The sequence below is a fragment of the Embiotoca jacksoni genome, unplaced genomic scaffold (assembly GCF_022577435.1).
Source record: "Embiotoca jacksoni isolate LCO1_2020_lvr unplaced genomic scaffold, fEmbJac1.0.p SCAF_16, whole genome shotgun sequence".
Taxonomy (NCBI): domain Eukaryota; kingdom Metazoa; phylum Chordata; class Actinopteri; family Embiotocidae; genus Embiotoca; species Embiotoca jacksoni.
Genome location: NW_027185296.1, coordinates 174,879 through 192,967, shown reverse-complemented (window position 1 = coordinate 192,967; position 18,089 = coordinate 174,879). Strand labels below are relative to the sequence as shown.

The 18,089-nt window shown below is 38.0% G+C and overlaps 1 protein-coding gene across 1 annotated transcript; it reads left to right on the top strand.

Moving 5' to 3' along the window:
- The first annotated feature begins 205 nt into the window (after window positions 1-205).
- Window positions 206-17,566, top strand: mcoln2 (mucolipin TRP cation channel 2). Its single transcript, XM_069150002.1, has 13 exons — window positions 206-1,237; window positions 1,993-2,166; window positions 2,661-2,817; window positions 3,438-3,516; window positions 3,613-3,709; window positions 3,812-3,911; window positions 4,396-4,508; window positions 4,852-5,001; window positions 6,151-6,252; window positions 6,655-6,777; window positions 9,420-9,626; window positions 10,380-10,513; window positions 14,913-17,566. Exons 1-13 carry the CDS (start codon window positions 1,040-1,042, stop codon window positions 14,947-14,949), a joined length of 1,671 nt encoding a protein of 556 aa, XP_069006103.1. The 5' UTR covers window positions 206-1,039; the 3' UTR covers window positions 14,950-17,566.
- Window positions 17,567-18,089: the final 523 nt, after the last annotated feature.

The window sequence follows — 18,089 nt, the reverse complement described above, 5'->3', positions numbered from 1 at the left end:
TTTAAAACAAAAAAAACAAAAAAATTACTTTTAAAGGCTGATAATAAATGGATGTAATGGATGAATAGATAAAGAGAGGGAGAGAGAGACAAGCAGTCAGGCAGGCAGGCAGAAAGACAGACTTTTTTTTGGTATGGGGTCAAAATTCGCTGAAGTCTGATGTCTTGTGCTGAAGTAAAGTTGTTTAACGTTTTTACTGCGGACCTGTTTCGATCCTCTTGGTGGCCGCCGGGGGGCCTCACCGGTGCCTGTGCGCCGCCTGAAACTCATTTCCTGATTGGCTGCCGATAAACTCCGAGGTCTCACAGAAGACCCAGCTGAAGACAGTCCGCTCTGTCTCAAGTGTCTGTCGGCCCTGTAAGAACATCACTCGATCAATTGGGGATTTTCACGGGGGGTAATCAATCATGGAATTATTGGTTAGATATCTCGATAGAAGCAACTCAGTTAGGTAAGTGTCTTTTTTTAAATACTGACTTTTAAAACTTGCTTTGCACTTCAAATTGTTTTGAAAAAAAAAAAAAAAAAAAACTTTTCTGAAATATAACCAGACGTATTGCTTGTTGAAACACTGGATATTTTTGAAAATCGAATTACTTTTATCCAACATTAAAACAACAGCCCAAATATTCCATCAGCTGATATAATTGACATGAGACATGACAGAGGTGTAGTTAAGCCAAGACCTTGTATTTGTGAGACAGTAACCCTGAAAGCAAAATGCAGCTCCAGGAGATTTGCGCTGCCTCTGCGGGCCTGTGTTGACAAACTGTTGGGAAAATATTGAAAGTGCACTCACTGAACTAACCTTGGACTTAAACCCAGGCAGCAGCCTGAATGCAGGCAGTGTACTCAGTACATGGAGTTCTTCCTGTGAGAGAAGACCAGTTTGGTGTAATGACAAACCCAACTATTTCTCAGGAAATAACTGCATTCTCACACTTTCACTTCTGCTTTTTCCTCCCTCGAGTCATATTCTGCCTTTTTCTTAGAAACATTAGCTAAAATTTAAGGTCTGACACGCACATCTGTATAATACATGTTAATTTTTAACTCCTGTATGATGTTGTCTTTCTGGTTCAGCTCTATCATGACTCAAGACATTATCAAAGAGGATAAACTGAGAGATGACCTGAAGTATTACTTCATGAGCCCCTGTGAGAAGTACAAGGCCCGACGACACCTACCCTGGAAAATGGGAGTCCAGATTCTGAAAATTGTCATGGTCACCACACAGGTATGTGCAGTGGGTTTGATGTAGAGTCAGAAAGTCCTAGTGGAAAGAAGAACCACCCAGAAAATGCTTCCTGGAGCTATAGTCTGCCCAATGCACTACAGACAAGGGCAGTAAAAGCAAATGAGTTTGTGTATATGTGGTGAAAACTTTGTATGATTTAACAAGTTTTACAGCTGGCACTGACACATGAAATACATACACACATCTGAACATGTGTCGTCTTGCTGCTGACTGCTTTCAATACAAACAATGAAGAAATTTGTACTGTGTTTTGTATTTTTAATGTTGCACAGATAAATAGTCGTTGTTGTTGTTGTTGTTTCACTAGTGGAAAACATTCCATCAAACAGCATAAAGTAACTTCTCAAAAGAGCTTTATTGATATCTTAAGAAGTAATACAATTACCATACAAAAATGATAGTTGTAGAAATTACAAATTGCCAAATAAAAGTACCCAAAATATTGTCAGACAATGTAGTCCATGATGAGTTCAACTCCTACTTTTAAAACAGACAAACGAGGGACAACTAAAGACTGAGCGCTGTGTAAAAATATAAAGCTACAACACAAGTATATTTCTAGATTGGCTTGAACAAATATCCCCCAAAACTAAAAACACTACATCCAAAAACAGAAAGAACTTTGCCTCCACACTTCTAATTATTACTTGTCATGTATATTGCATTTACATGAAATGTACAAGTTTTTTTTATTTTTTTTTTCTATTTTTTTATGGCCTCTTGTTTCCTCACAGCTCGTCCTCTTCGGCCTCAACAACCAGCTGGTGGTTGCCTACAAAGAGGAGAACACCGTGGCCCTCAAAAACCTCTTCCTGAAGGACTACAGTGGGGTGGACGAGGATGACTACAGTGTCGCTGTCTACACCCAGCATGGCGTCTATGACCGTCTGTTTTATGTCCTGGATCAGGTGAGTCCAACCAATGCACCTCTGGCTTTGGTAATATTGAGAAAAATGTTTGCTGATGCAGATGATGCAAAACTTACAGGATTTTGACATTGTATTTTTGTTATATTTATGATGGGTTATTGAACAAGGTTTTTTTTCTTTTTTTTTTTCTTCTTAATCCTTGCGAGTGCTTCTGCATGCTTCTGCATGCAACCTGGACACTCAGAGCTTAGTTAGCACGGCTAACTAAGCTCTGAGTGTCCAGGTTGCATGAGGATGATCGAACATGATCAGAAATCTGGACTCTGTCATGATCCTGGATACAAGATTCTTATAAACATACTCAGTGTGATTTAAAGTATCTTGCATTTATCTAATAATCCTAAGAAAGTGACCTTAAGTGTTATTTTTTTCCCCCCACCTACTTCATGTTTTGCTTTGCTACGGCAGTTTTCAGCTTCATTACGTTCTCCCTGGGACAGTGAGTTTTTACCTGAGGCCTCTAATATTTACAGTACAGCCAGTTGGGCCAGCTCTCTGTGGGGCCTATCAGTTACGCTGATGATGAAGATGGCAAGCTGCAGCCTCTCATCATCTGTAAGGAATACTACAAGAGGGGAAGCGTGGACCCATCAGACGAAGCCTATGACATTGACGCCCATCTGGAGACAGGTGAGAGTGAACATTTACATGTTTCTTTTTTTTTTGTTCTTTTTTTTATTACCTGACCAATATAGATTTGTTATTTAGCATCTAAACATCTCCATTGCACCTTTTTGTTGTTTTACTCTCAAATTATATGCTTTAAAATACTCTTAGAATTTTCATTTTGATGTTAAATTGCAAACTTGGTCACCTGCAATGTAAATGTAAGATCCAAATTCATATAGAAAAGGCCAAAAAGTTAATATTGGACACAGTGAATTAGAGCTTCAGATTAATTTGACATTTGAAAGGTTTTACAATCATTGCAATCACGGATTCACAATCTCACGTTTCATCGGCCAATTAGGAAGAAAATTAAATAGTTGTTTCTCTTTAACATTTTTGCATTTTTGATAATTATTGCTTATTGTTTCCGGCCCTGAATTTCCATCTTGGTGTATCTGTAATTGCAGTGGCCAAATCTGATTTATTAAATCACAAGTTATATAAAAAGTTCAAGAATCAATAGTTGACCGTTTCTCACTGTTTGAATTGTGGAAATGTGTGTTTGTGTTGCACACATACAGCGGCATTTATTTAGGTCATATCATGTCATTTTCTCACTCTGTTCATATCCCTCCCCACAGATTGTATGTCACTTGATCTAAAGACTAAAAATCAATGGAGAACCAGGAATTCATCCTTTTTTGATCTGGACTTTTACAGGTATGCAGTTCCATTGTTACAGTGCTAATAACACATAATGTTTCTTTTTCACATTAAAATCACCTTTTTAATCCACCCGATGAACTCCTTTTCCAGACTTGTTGACATCAAAATAACTTTCCAGCTGGAGGGGATCAACCTGCAAACAGTGCGTTCACGGGAGTTACCGGACTGCTACCTCTTTTATGTCACGGTATACATGTATTGGCATCATAAACTGCATGTGAAGGTTAAAAAACAACTGATGAGGTGATATCGGGATGCATATTTTGATCTCTTTTAATTTTGTCCCCAGATAACATTTGACAACCAGCGTCATAGTGGAAAGGTGAAAATATTTCTGGACATTGACGCTCAGAGCAGCGCATGCAAAGACTGGAAGATATCTGGGACGGGTAAGTTGTCGTTCTCTAACCTGAAAGAAAAATAAAACTATAACAAAGAGGAAACACAGGACAGATTGTGGCATTAAGAACTGATTGTACATTTTAGTTTTCTAGTGTAAAGACAATGGTCGGTGTGCAAATGCATGTTTGTAATATTTACTGTTTAAATATCTAAAATTTCAAGATTTTTTTTTTCTTGAACTGCATTTGACCCTTGTAGATAACCATGTTGTTATGATGTTTATTGTTGTGTTACACTGGCCTGTTCACTAAATTTCACCTTTTGTCTCTAAAAAGATGAAAACAGTTAAAAATAATTAAGTACCGTTTTTGCCCCAAAAGTACTCAGAACAAAGTGGATGTTAAGGAGTTTGGTTTCGAGGCAACGGTTACTGTTTGTGGGGTATTTCCTTTCCATATCAGTGTTCGCACTGAGTGTGAGGGAGTTGTGTAAAAGATAAACTCTCTCACGCACACATTTTGTGTGTTTCAGCTCAGAAGAACACACACTATCTGCTTGTGTTTGACTGCTTCGTCATTCTGGTTTGCCTGACATCAGCCGTGTTGTGCACACGCTCCATCATCCTGGCGGTCAGGTTACTCCAGGTCAGCTGTTCAGTCTCTGCTCACATTGTACAACACCATACAGGGAATTTAAAAAATATATATTATCTTTAGTTCTCCCACTGTCCTCCTTTCTTGGTTCTACTATAAGCCATTGAGCTCTCTCCTTTTTTTTTTTTTTTTTTTAAAGATTTTCTCAAATCTCCCTTCCTTCTTAAACCTGCATTGTGGAACTTCTGTCTTCTGATAGTAGCTACAGTGAAGATGATTTTTTTAGCGCCACAATCCCCACAAAATGGGGATTTTCCTTTTAGTCCTGCTGACCTGATGCTGTGTTGAAGACGTTTTCCATGAGAGACTGAACTTGCATTGTTGTTTTTTCAAGAGATTCTCCCGATTCTTTCATGAGAACTACAATCATAAAGTGTGCGAAGATGACCAGAAGGAGTTTCTGAATGGTTGGTACGTGATGGTCATTGTCAGCGACCTCTTGGCCATCATTGGATCCATACTGAAGATGGAAATACAAGCAAAGGTAAAATAATAATCTTCTTCTTTCTGAATGTCTAAGGCCTAAAACTGATTGAGATTACTCTATGGCATGTGTTGAATAAATGTAAAGAAATGGAGACGCAGAAATCTTTATGTAAAAAAAGTTTTGTGTTGGTTTACTCTTTCCTGTGCTGTAAAATAAAGTTAGGTTAATTTGTTTTTTTAGATCTGTATTGTAACAGTATCTGATAAATGTAGGGATCATCAGATCAGGGAACGAAAATAATTACAGTCAGGGTTGTGACTAGTCAGGATCATAGTAATGTGAAGCAAACTGCTTGCCATCACCTTTGATTTTACACCCTGTTACATAACTGTTAAATTACCCTCTGAGTGTCTGCTGGACTTTGGAATGAAACAAGTCCATGTGGACACTGTAAAGACCTGTTTATTTGAATCATGCTGTTCTTTTTATGGCCACCATGTTGAGTGTTTGACAGAGGTAGAAATACTCACTCTTGACTGTGATTTCAAAACACTCCTCTTGGATAAATGGTCAATTTTAATTTTGGGAAGGCTCTAGGTTTTTTTTTCCACTCAAGTATTTTTTTGAGGTTAGGTTGGTGAAAATGTAAGTTTTTCTTTTCAAAAGTACTCCACCAATTTGGCATTGGACTCTTATCATATTCTTGGACTCCTGAAGGACGGTAAAAAAAACAACAAATCATCAAAATTGATGCGGGCAAACCAAAAATAACATCTCTTTTTATTTTCTATTCCAAGTATTGTTCATTCCTATTAAATTGTTGTACCTAATTTAACCCACAGTGCAACTGAACTACTGACAGTTTTATATGAAATACAATGATGATTTGACACATTCTTGTTGGACATAAATGTGTCAAATTCGTGAATATGTTCTTAAAAAAATCCAAAGAAAGGAAGCCCTTTCGAACTCAATTCATGTAGTAGGAAGTTTAGATTTAATGTCTCAGTGCCCATTTGGTTGCATTAAAAACCTAAAATGGCGAACGTATTAGTTAGAATTAGTGTAGTTTTCACAAGCAACATTCGCCACTTACTCTAAAAACGGAACATCTGAAAACTGTCCAGGGCTTGATAGAGGTCTGATTTCCTGGTACAAGACATGTCAGGCCTTTTTTGGTGATTTCTCTCTCCGTCTCGCCTGCAGAGTCTAACCAGTTATGATGTGTGCAGTATCTTTTTGGGAACATCGACATTATTGGTGTGGGTCGGTGTGATCAGGTACCTGGGATACTTCCAGAAATACAATGTGAGTCTGACACCTTATTTGTTTTTTAATCGTACAGATATCTAAATTCAGATTGACCATCATAAGAGATGTTTTTGTGGAGTGTTTGAAACATTCACAGCTACAGTTCACTCGGGGAATCTCTGAAAGATTGATGAACTGAAATTGTTGATATTCTGCTGTTATGATCAGGTAAAGATGATCTGGGGAGCTCATGGTAATAGTATGAGCTTTTATTAAAGTGCAGCAAGTAACATGTCGACATGGAGAAAGTCACTTTAATTACGAGTTGTAAAACTGAAATGTTTTGCCTCCACTATGTACGTGTGTATACCTGAACCTGCCCTCTGAAGTCTCAAATATCGTCTTTCATGATTCCCTTATGGTTTAACATCAATGCCTGCACACGTCTTGCATGTTTAGGTGCTGATTTTAACCATGAAAGCAGCCTTCCCCAAGGTCCTGCGCTTCTGCTGCTGTGCCGGCATGATCTACCTCGGCTATACGTTCTGCGGATGGATCGTCCTGGGGCCGTACCATGAGAAGGTAACAGGTTTGAGGAGAGCAGAAGCAGTGGAGATGGTTTAATTAATGCTGGTCTTAATCCCTGTACTGACGCTGAGTGTGGAAAAATTAGAGGAACTATCAAGTTCACATTTTTTAGTGACTAACCCTGCTTATTCATGGAAAAAAAATTGCTGAGGCCACAGGTGTGAGGTGGAATAAAGGAAGTCGCAAATGTGTCTTCTTGAAATTGACTGAAAAACTATTTTGTGACTAAACATGCTAAAATACCTTAATTATTGTGTTGTCATTGATTATGAACATTAGCACTGAGAAATAATTAATTCATGATTCCTGTGTACAAAGTATTTTTTTAATATATATTTATGTAATATAAATGAATGTTAATCAAGAAAAATAATCCAGATGTTCTTTACAATATTGGATTTAGAGGAACTAAAACAAAAGATTAAACAACCGTTTTCAGCGCTGTTGTGAGTTTAAACTCAATGATTTTACAGTCCTTTTTTTTTTTTTAATGAAAATTGTCACTTATCACTTGCGTTGCAGTGTTCTTCTAACACGTCATGCTTTCTCCATCTGTTACTTCCGAACTGCAGTTTCAGCATTTATGTTTACATTTTTTGAGGAAACTGCAAAAAATGTACTTCTGCTTCCCCATGCAGACCTGAGTTCAGTTTTTAAGATGGTGTAAGTCTGCTATTTAGCCTCTAGATGTCAGCGAATGTTCATCCTTTATTTCCCAGGCTTCAGCAGCTGCAGCTCTGTAAACACGGACACACAGACTGGCTACAGTCACGGACATTGTTACACTATCCATGTATGCACACTTATGTCTTTCTGTGAAACAACCAGATTTATTTTATTTGGCAGAGGACACTGTAAAGGAGACAGATAACAATGGGAGAGAAATGAGGGATGACGCACAACAAAGTCCCTGTTGGACTTATACTGGTGTCTATCGATTACATGGCGAGGTCGGCCCCCTGAATACAATCAGATTTTTTTTTAAACCGGGACAAGTTTTTAACCCTTTAAAGCTCACACACCTCAGCAAACTCTGTACAGGATGCACTAACCAGTAGCCTTCACATTTAGGCAGTAAGAATCAAGGTACACTTTGTACACTCTGCAAACATCTAATTAATTTTTTTTTTAATCTCAGTCGAGTGAAATTTGAACCACGTCTTAAAACCCGGACAGACAGGCACCTTGACTGGGAGAGCCCTGGACAGCAAATGCCATCAGGGAATATATGTGTGTTTAGCTGTCCTTGCCCTTGAAGATAAATTATTTACGGAAGTCGAAGCAAAGTAGGCGTTTCAGCAGCAACAACAGATGTGAGATAGACTGAGAACAGCCGTCTCGCGTCTCACTCAACAAATTTGTTTATGATCTTAAACTGAGGAGGAGTAACTACTGTAAATATATCATGGGCTGGTTTTGAAGAGTCAACATGTCCATGATTGACCGAGAATCAGAAGCACTGAGAATGCATCTGCACAGTTGTTTTATTAACATCACTTTTTCTTCCAGATCCAGCATAAATAAAAAGTTGTTAAAATGTATATTTGTGGCAACAGTTGCAGCTTTGTCATCCTTAGTTGGTGGAAGTGAACGTGATTTCACCTGCTATGCCTGCAGTGGAAGTGAAACAGATTTCAATTCCTTAAATATGCACAGTCCATACTTTGACATGATATTTACATTGTGGCAGCTGGGGGGGGTCCCCTGGTCTGTGCTGTCAGTCCTTACAGGATCCTCTGTGTATTTACTGAAGAAATAAACAGAGGATGTCCTATGACTTGCCTTTCCACACGTCTTCAAGTGCTTTGCTCTGGGTCCATTGCATGGCTAAGGAATGTTGTCTTTAGATCCTATCACATTTTGGGGGCTTCTTTCATAATGTTCGTGTCCAGCTTTCAGCTCTCCCTTTCAGCCATCTGTCTCTTTGTTCTCCTTTTCTGCCTTTATCGCCCCGCCTCGATATTTTGCTCTTCTGTCTGTTGTCTTCTATGTAACCCTATAACTGTCAGAACCAGCATTTTTTTATTAGTTTTAAAAAGATTTTTGAAAAATAAAATTTTGTTTAATTTACAGTCAAAAGATGTTAATTTTTAAAAGTCACAAAAATTACACAAGCAGAATAGATTTTTTTTTTTTTTTAACTGGGTTTCCATGTTGTCGTCTTGAACAGTACGTTTTGCATGTCTCATTTTATTAGTAGTCGTAATCTGAAATGACTCGTTTACCTGTGTTAGTCTGATGGTTATGACCCATGGCTCCATTTTCTATCAGTGATTTACAGCCTTTTAGGCCCTTATGGAAATTATTATGTATTTAGTTGATCATTGATTATATTGATAATCATTTTATTTTCATCAAAAATGTGACCACATCTTGCTAGTTTCAGCATCTCACTTGTGAAGATTGTTTGCAGTTTTGTTATACAAGTATCTTTTATTTTTTTTCAGGACAAATTATTAATAGAAAAAATAATTTGATTCAATTTAACAAAACAATTAGTAGAAAAGAAATCTGAAAAAAAACCCACAATTTTATTTTCCTTCATATGTTCATTGTTTCAAAACAATGTATGTTGATTCTCTGCCCTTGTGTTCACTGCTTATTGCATTATCATTCCCTGCTCTCCATCTCTTTAGTTCGAGGGCCTGAGTCGTGTGGCAGAGTGCCTGTTCTCCCTGGTGAATGGCGATGACATGTTCACTACCTTTGCCCAGCTGAAGGACAAAAACACCTTAGTGTGGCTCTTCAGCCGGGCTTACCTCTACTCCTTCATCTCCCTGTTCATCTACATGGTGCTGTCACTCTTCATCGCCCTCATCACTGACGCTTATGAGACCATCAAGGTAACTAAGTGAGGTGAAAGCTGTGGTGCTTTTATTTCTTGTTACCTGACAGGGACTTCAGTGGTGCCGAGCACTTTGGAAATCCTGAAGTCCCTAAACAACAATGTTTCCTGTATGTTCTGTCCTATTGACATTGTGGTGCTCACACTACAAAACTGGGTGCAGACAAAACAAACCAATTACAACAGTGTTTCTTTTCTGTTGCACTGAAAACACAATGTTGTTTATGTGCTGCTACCTTCTCTCGCTCTCAGTAGCTGTCACTCACTGCTGCCTTCATGACTTGTCCTGGAGTGGCTTGAACTAACTCTCACCTCTGTTTTTGTGGTGATAATTTCAAGCATGCCAGAAAATTTCTGGGGCTCTGTGACGGGTCCCAGAGTAGGACAAGTGGGTACGTGACAGGCCAGAGCAGTACCTGGACCACGTTCTGTTTTTTTTTTTTCTCTGAGCTCAAATGTTTGTCAGGGCCAGGAAATACAGTGAGAATCTGTAAGTCTTTGTCATATATGAGAGTAAACTGAACATCTAGCTAGGTTATACAGATGATCAAAGGATGCCATTAAGGAAATTTTGGAAAGCTGTAGATCTTATTACGTGAAGGGTGTCTAAGTACTTGTCTGAAAATGTTAAATCTGGGGACCTTTTTTTTTTTTAGCTGTTTGTTCCATGTTGTCTTTTTAAAATCAATCAAACTTTTTGTTAATTGTCCCGCTTTTAAACTTTGCTGTGCTTTTTCTTTATCGCTAACAGAACTACCAGAAGGATGGGTTCCCGTTGACGGACCTGCAGAAGTTCCTCAGGGAGCAGAAGGATTTTCCTATTCTAGAGGAGAGCAGTCAGACCGATGTTCATCTCAGACACTCTGTATTCTGCTGCTGCCAACGGTATGACAGTGTTCACAGTAGTGTTTGCCATGCTTAAATAATCTGTGATGTTTCATCACACACCCTGCTATACACACGCACACTTTCACACCCGGGTGCTGCTCTATAAACATCAGTGTAACATGAGAGATGCTATAGTTTGAATTCCCGGTAATGTTTGTTAGCTTATGACTCATTTATTTACACTGTCTATTTGTTTTATTATTTGACTTGGCATTTCATTACAATGGGATGGCTGCTTGTCGACTATTGGAACAATTAATTTACTGCATTGCTGTCATGTGACTGTGAATGAAATCAGTCTGTAGTAGAAACCACTCTTCAGCTGAGGTTCATAAAAACATTTTTTTTTTCTCTTTTCATTCTGGTTATATTATTGCTGCGATACGATCTTCGCCGTTGTATTTCTGCACCAGAATTCAACAATGACAAACAGCATGAGTGCCACAGACATGCCTTTTCCTAAAATGAATTGTCACTCTTCAATTATCATGTACAGCCATCGGGGCTTCATCTGCTTGTGCAAATGATTCAGTATCTTTTGTTTGCCTCAAAACAAAACGCTGCCGCATGCAGCGTGAAATGAATCCCTCCTGTTCATTACCCTAGACAGCTGTAGCAGGTGTTTAAAACTAGTTTGAAGAGCTTGATGTATAGTAGTTGGACTCACCACTAAAGTAACATTGAAAATGTCAAATAGCATTTAAAATATTACAATCACATCTTCCTTTTAAGTTGCTCCATCAGCCCTTACCTAACCAAACAACACTATGAAATAACATTGTATGTATATACACATGCCATTGAGAAGTAGCATTTCAGCTTGCATTGCTTACACCTTGCTGCTACAGCAAGACCTTGTATTTCTCTCTATGCCCCTGTTTTCTGCTCATTCCTTTTCTCTGAGCCGATCTCTATCATCAGCAAGCAGCAGACTGGAGTGGAGTTTCCTCCAAGCTGTGGTTTGGCTCTGTCTTACGTGGTCTGAGAGCAATGAAATTAGTGGTGGGAGCTATGCAGGCACACCCAGTGATGGGCTGATTACAGAGAGGCTGCACACTGGGAAGAACCCCCCCTCTCCCCCCCTCCCTCCTCACCACCACCACCCTCCTCCCACCCCCAGCCGTTGCTCCGTCTTTACGGAGTTGCCTCTAATCTAAACCAGTCACGCTCAACTCTGGGACCCAAAATGAGCCAGAAAAGTTTTAAGTGTTGTGGTTAGTTTTGACAGATGGGTGAAATTTGAAGATCTAACTCCAGTTGTCTTCAATGTGGTGTATAGTACAGTTCATGGCTCCCTGGTGTGTGTATGTTTTACTTTTATTAGAAACGCCTCACAAAGTATTGCCTCTTTCTTAATTAGATGACATGTCTGACAATTATTTCCTAATACGCCAAAGCAATCTGTTGTATATTATTGTGATTTTATTTTCTCCATATCCCGTTTAAAACTACAGTTCAGAACTTTTGCACCACTTTGTGCGTGTTAAAGCATCATTTCTTCCTCTCAAACCGTCTGTTTCTATCAAACAGCAAAGTTAAAAGGCTCAACCAAAAGTAGCACTTCCCCAGTTTGTGGTTTCTTAGTTTGGCTTTTGTTTCTGCTTCTTTTAAGCTTCCTAAAATGTTTTCTAACTTTTCAACATATTGTCCGCTTCCCCCATTGAGTTAATTGTTACTGTTGAGGAAAATGCTTCGCTGTAAACAGAAAACAGGCTCGGTTTATGTAGCCATCACCTTCCTTCCACTTCAAATGCACAAGACTATTTTGTGAGTTAAAAATTATGTTGTTTAGCCTACAAAAGCAACTTCTGGAGATATTTGTATAGAGTTGTGCACAATCCTGCGCCCCATCTCCCCCTCCCCCCTCCAGCTCCTGTCAGTGCTTTTAATGTTTGTATACTGTTAAAGTTTTGTCACGTAATCGTTGGAAAAGAACTGGATCTGTTAGCAGTGTGACTGTTTTGTGTGCTTTATTTTTTATGGGAGTCCATGAATGAAATATTGCAGCTCAGACAATCTGTTTCTCCCTTTCCATTCCATGCTCTTCCATCACCTCTGTTTCACCAAACATTATCACTCTGACCGTCTGTTTTTTCTTGCATGTTGGACAGATGTTTATTTTTATTTTTTTAAGCCAGAGCCATCTGGGGTTTCCTACTCTGGATGTCTAAGTGTTTAAGGAAGTGTAGTTTCAATAGCCATTCATAATGTAGCCATTATGTAATGCAACTGAATCTGTAACCTCTTTTTTCGAAATTAACATAAAACTGCCAGTGGCCTTTTACAATTGGCTAAATTTTGTCATTAGTACTCTTGTGAAGTTGCACAGACTGTGTAATTGCAGTCATTTGCAGCCTCTGACCTGACTTAAATTTCATTTTTCTGAGTATCTCTGCCTCACTGTGCTCACAAAAATTAGATCAGTGTTCTCGGCAAACGTTTTAACGTCTTACTGGATTAAATTTCATCTGCATACAATTAGCTTCTTTTACTGTTATCTTTTCCCTCTTGAGTACGGTATCTTGTTTGGAAAACAAGTTGAGAAGCAAGAATCCCTGCTCCATTTTGATTTAAAACTTTTCATTTATTTAAAAGCCAATATATCACGCTTGTCATTTAAAATCATATTATGGTTCAAATGTCCTGTAAAGGAAAATTCATTTTGGATGTGGCAAACGTTACTGTCAATGAAATGACTCTTCAGCTTCAAATCACGACATAAATATTTACCTAATAAATGTATTTGGGCTTAAATGTAACAGCTGCAGTTCATGAAAAGTGGTGGGATTGGACAGTGTAATAAAGAAACTTAGGCAAATAGTTATGTTTGAAAGAGCTGTGCATGAATACAATCAGAACTCGAACAATGATTGAACACAACTTTCTCGCTCTCTATGAAGTGCACTCAAAAGAATATAAATGCAAGACTTTGGTTTTCACACCCATTTTAAAAGATCCAAGACTCATTCTCTGCACACAAAAGTTTTATTTCTCTAAAATTTTGTGGGGGACATCTGTGGCATTGTGGTGTGATAAAACTGCACATTTTAGCATGGCCTTTTACTGTGACCAGTCCAAGGCACAGCTTTGCAATAATCATGCTGTTTAGTCAGCATCTGGATGTGCCACACCTGTCAGGATGATCTTGGTAAAGGTAGACTGCTCACTAACGCAGATTTGAACACATTTGTGAACAATCTGTGTGAGTTCATGTTTTTGTTGAGTGTACATTTACATCCTCCAAAAGGCTGCAGCAGTTTTCTGCGAGAGACTGAGAGTTGGTCTGCGAGAGATCAAACGGACAGAACTGATATCTCAACCCAGCAGTAAAATGTGTTGCCTATAGGACATCATAAAGATGAAGGAACAATTTTGGTTTGATGTCTTGAGAACACAATTTGCTGTTTGTCTTGAGAGTAAACGGCCAAAGTGTTGAAAACACAAGGCTATCGGTTTCAAAGTGCTTGTTTTGTGGATTTACACTCAGTCACCACAAAGTGAGACCTCTTCTGTCTTCCTTCATTGTGTGTTTTCTTTATTGGTGCCAAATGTGCCGGAAGGTGGAATCCCAGAGAATAAAAAGGCATGCTTTTGCTGGTATGACCTGTAGGAAATAATCCCAACAATAACATTGTGATAATGGAGCAGGAGTTTGTAGAGAAAGCCCTCCAGTTTGAAGGAGCAGCTTGGGGTTTGAATTCTTGTTTCCTTTGTAACAGCTTGGATGTAATATCTCAACACAAAATGAGTGGATTAGTAGATTACCAATGAACCTGGTTTAGTTGATAATATGTGATAACATGTACTTTTAGGATTTAGCAATATTTGAATGTGATTTTTTTTTTTTTTTTTTTTTTTTGCTCATGCTTTCATGCTTTTATAAAACCACAAGCACAGATTTCTAATGAAGCTGGGGCCCATTTCACAAAATCTGCAACACCCAAGCTGTTATTTGTCATTTCATAAGAATGCATGAGCCCAATAGAAAACATTAGACACAACTGTGAGTGTCTAATTTAGGAAACATGATACAGTCACTGTTTAAGATCTTGCAGTGCTTGCAATTGCGAAACCAGATGAGATGAATTTGTGAGTGTTAACATTTAGCACGTTAGCATTTCTTTTCTTTAACTTTGATTATTTGTTTATTTATTGATGTATAATGTTGCCGAAAGACTATTGAACTAAGATTCAAGGGTCTTAAAGGTTTAAGTATCTATACTCATATCATTGATGTGTAACTTACGACTGAAAGTATGTAAAAGAATTTGCTGATCCGTTAATTAACTATCCTTTCTAACGACTTAAAGTGGAAAGTATTCAGGTGTTTCTTTATATACATGGTGGTGTTGAAAAGACATCAGGGATTTCATGCTTCTTTTCACTGTCTTTGCAGAGTTCCAGTCAATGATGATGTCATACCAATCAGCTGACAGCCGCTCCACCTTCAGATGAGACGGTTCAGGGAGGAGGACGCTGGCAACAGGACTTCACTTGTCTGATACAGACTTGGAGATCAAACTGCAAAATCCTGCAGAGTGTACAGTTTAGTTTTCAAGACTGAGATTCTGTGAAGCGCAACATGAAACGCCAAACGAATTCCCTCTCCTGAACATGACATTGAATCTCAAGCTGCAGAGTAGGCACTAAGACAAAAAAGTTTTCATGTGTTTACAGTATCTGGTTGAGTTAAGGATACTGGTCAGAAGTTTACTGGGCCTTTTTAAGGTGTGCACATCCATTTAGAGACCAAAGAACCAGATTCAGGTGTTGTCTGAATTTGAGTGTTGCTGCATAAACTGGTGCTAGGCAACATTATGCAGTGCTAGATGTAATTTATTTGTCACATTTTGTAGTAAAGATTATACTCAGGCTGATTTTTTTTTTTTTTTTTTTTTTTTTTACCTCTGTCCATTTTTTAATTTACATGATTTAGCAGTAACATAAACGTCATATAATATGTCAAAATGACAGCACAATTAATTCCCTCAGTGCTCAGAAAAATGTCAAATGTTCTGAAGTGTGTGAATTGCATGAACACATTCCCAGCTGGGTTAAGATTGAGTAAGAGGGGAGTTTTGAATCGCTACACCAGAGCTAGAGTATGAGTCAACTTTATCATTAAATCTAGCAGCATGTTAAGCTTCTAGGACAAGCTGGAGCATGATCTTACGCAAGGAGTGTGGCTTCTGTGCTTTAAGTTGATAAAATTAACAAAGAGCATGTTTCTTTTGACCTGGCATGTTGTTAGGTTTTATCTCCCCATTGTCTGGTGGGCTGTCTCATTTTTCTAAAACATCTGACAAATTCAATTCACAGCGTAGAGGTGTTTTCCTCTATATGACACCAGTTAAGGAGAGAAATGCGTCATTAAAAGCTACTTCACTGAGTACTTTTCCTATGTGGTAATACTGCCATTATATTAGTAATGTTGGATTTCAAAACTGCAAAACGAAGACCGCAGTAAATCCAAACCTTTTCAAGAACAAAAGCAGGATGTTCACTCTGAGGATTTCCTTTTAACACATCTGTGTTTAGTTTGGGTCAACAAACACCACTGTTACTTTTTAACACAGCATGAGCTAATACCAACTGTCAATATGCACATATGTGTTCTCTCAAACGAAACATGCAGATTTGTGGAAAATAGGAGGGAGTTTTGCATGAAAGTCAAGACGGCAATGTTTGGGAGTTCAGAGTAAAATCTCCCGGTGTAGTAAATTCACACTTTACACATTACTCGTGTTTGAGAGTTTGCACTGCACTTTTGTAATGGAAGAAAACAGAAAAAATGGAGTTGTGAGCTAAAATGATTTAACATGATGCAAACTGGATTATAAACCAGGCAACTGCAGGGGCCCCAGACCTCAAGGAGCCCCCGAATGATCTCAGACTACCACAAATACAATCAGGTAAAAGTATTCCAGCAGGAGTGCTGATTGGATCTTGGGGCCTTGTAGCAAATGATGCTGGCAGTCTGGTGTGTGTACTGATCTTATTGGAAGACAGTTATTACGTTTTTAAACTGTGGTTTTACTTAATTTGAAGTGCCTGAAAAACAACATAGAAATGCTGATTTACAAGTTAAGGTTCTGATTAAAAATCAGACTAAAGTGAAACTAATAGACAAGTAGCAAAATATGCTTACAGTATACCATCAAAAGGAAAAGTGCTTATTATGAAGAAAAAATGCCTTTGTGATCAAACATTTTTCATGTATTATCTTTTTTATTGTTAATGTAAAGTAGGAATTTATTGTTGTAGCTGTTCAAGATGCAGCTAGATTATACAGAGTTTTATTGCTGATCAGTCCAGGGGTCGTGCTTCTTCTAAAAGGTTGCAATATAAATCTGGGGGGGTTGCGGGTTTAGGAAAAATTCTTCAGTGCAAACGATTTTTGTTGGGATCTTGCTCATGTTTTTGTAAAGTAACAGGTCTTGAACAGTTTATAAGAATGAAACCAGGTGAGAAGTTTATAGGGTAAATTTATTTTTAAATGACCCAATAGCTCAGTGTGACAGGGGGCTTCAACTAGACGCTGCTACTTTGTCAACCAAAAAGTTTGAGAATAAGCGATTTAATCTTTGACATGATTTAATGTTTTATAACATACTCTGGTGTTTTCATGTAAATTTTAATCTGAAAAAGTAACTTCAGCTAACACATACATGTAATGGTAAAAAAGCAGCTTGAAATGGAAATATTTCAAGGCAAAGCTATAGGCCATTTAAGTACAGGACTAGTGTAAATTTACTTGGTTACTTTACATCAGCACTTAAATTATGGTGTTGAGTATAATGCAGGTTTTTACCAGTTTTGGAGGAAGTATTCAGGTCCTTTAAAGTAAGCCTACTAATGCCACACTGTGAAAATACTGCACTACTAGTAAAACTAATGCATTTAAATCCTTAGTTAAGTAAATGTATGCAAGTATTATTAGCAGAATGTGCTGAAAGTATCAAAAGTAAAAGTACATGCTGTGCAGTAAAATGGTCCCTGTATGTATTTTCCTATTGTATATAATGTCTTTGGATAAATATTACTGCTGTATTCATGTGCCTTTTACTGCTGTAGTTATTTAAGATTGATCATATTTTAATTACTTTATATACTGTTGGTTAATTTAATGTAATGTTTCACATTCTTTAATGTCAGATGTTTGTAGGGTCATGGACAATGACAATTTAGAACCATGCATCTCTCTCTAAAAAAAAAAAGTGAGGGTAAGAAAAACGGTTCTCAGCTTTGTGACAATGCATTTTCCAGTTTAGAGAACTTTCTCAGCCAATAAAAGAACATCTAATTGTTCAGTTTATAAAAATCCCCCCCTTTGGAAATGCATGTTTTTACTAAATAAGAAGGTCCTAAATGACTAATGCTGTCAGACAAATAGTGGAGTAAAAAGTACAGTATTTGTCCCCGAGATGTAGTGAGTAGAAGTGTAAATCTGCATAGTAGTAAAATACAAGTATCCTATTACTCTGTCCACTTGAGTACATATATTTTCTGACCACCAGTGGGTTTCGCCAGGTGAACCAAGTAGTTTTGAGCACTGTAAATAGGACTACAAAAT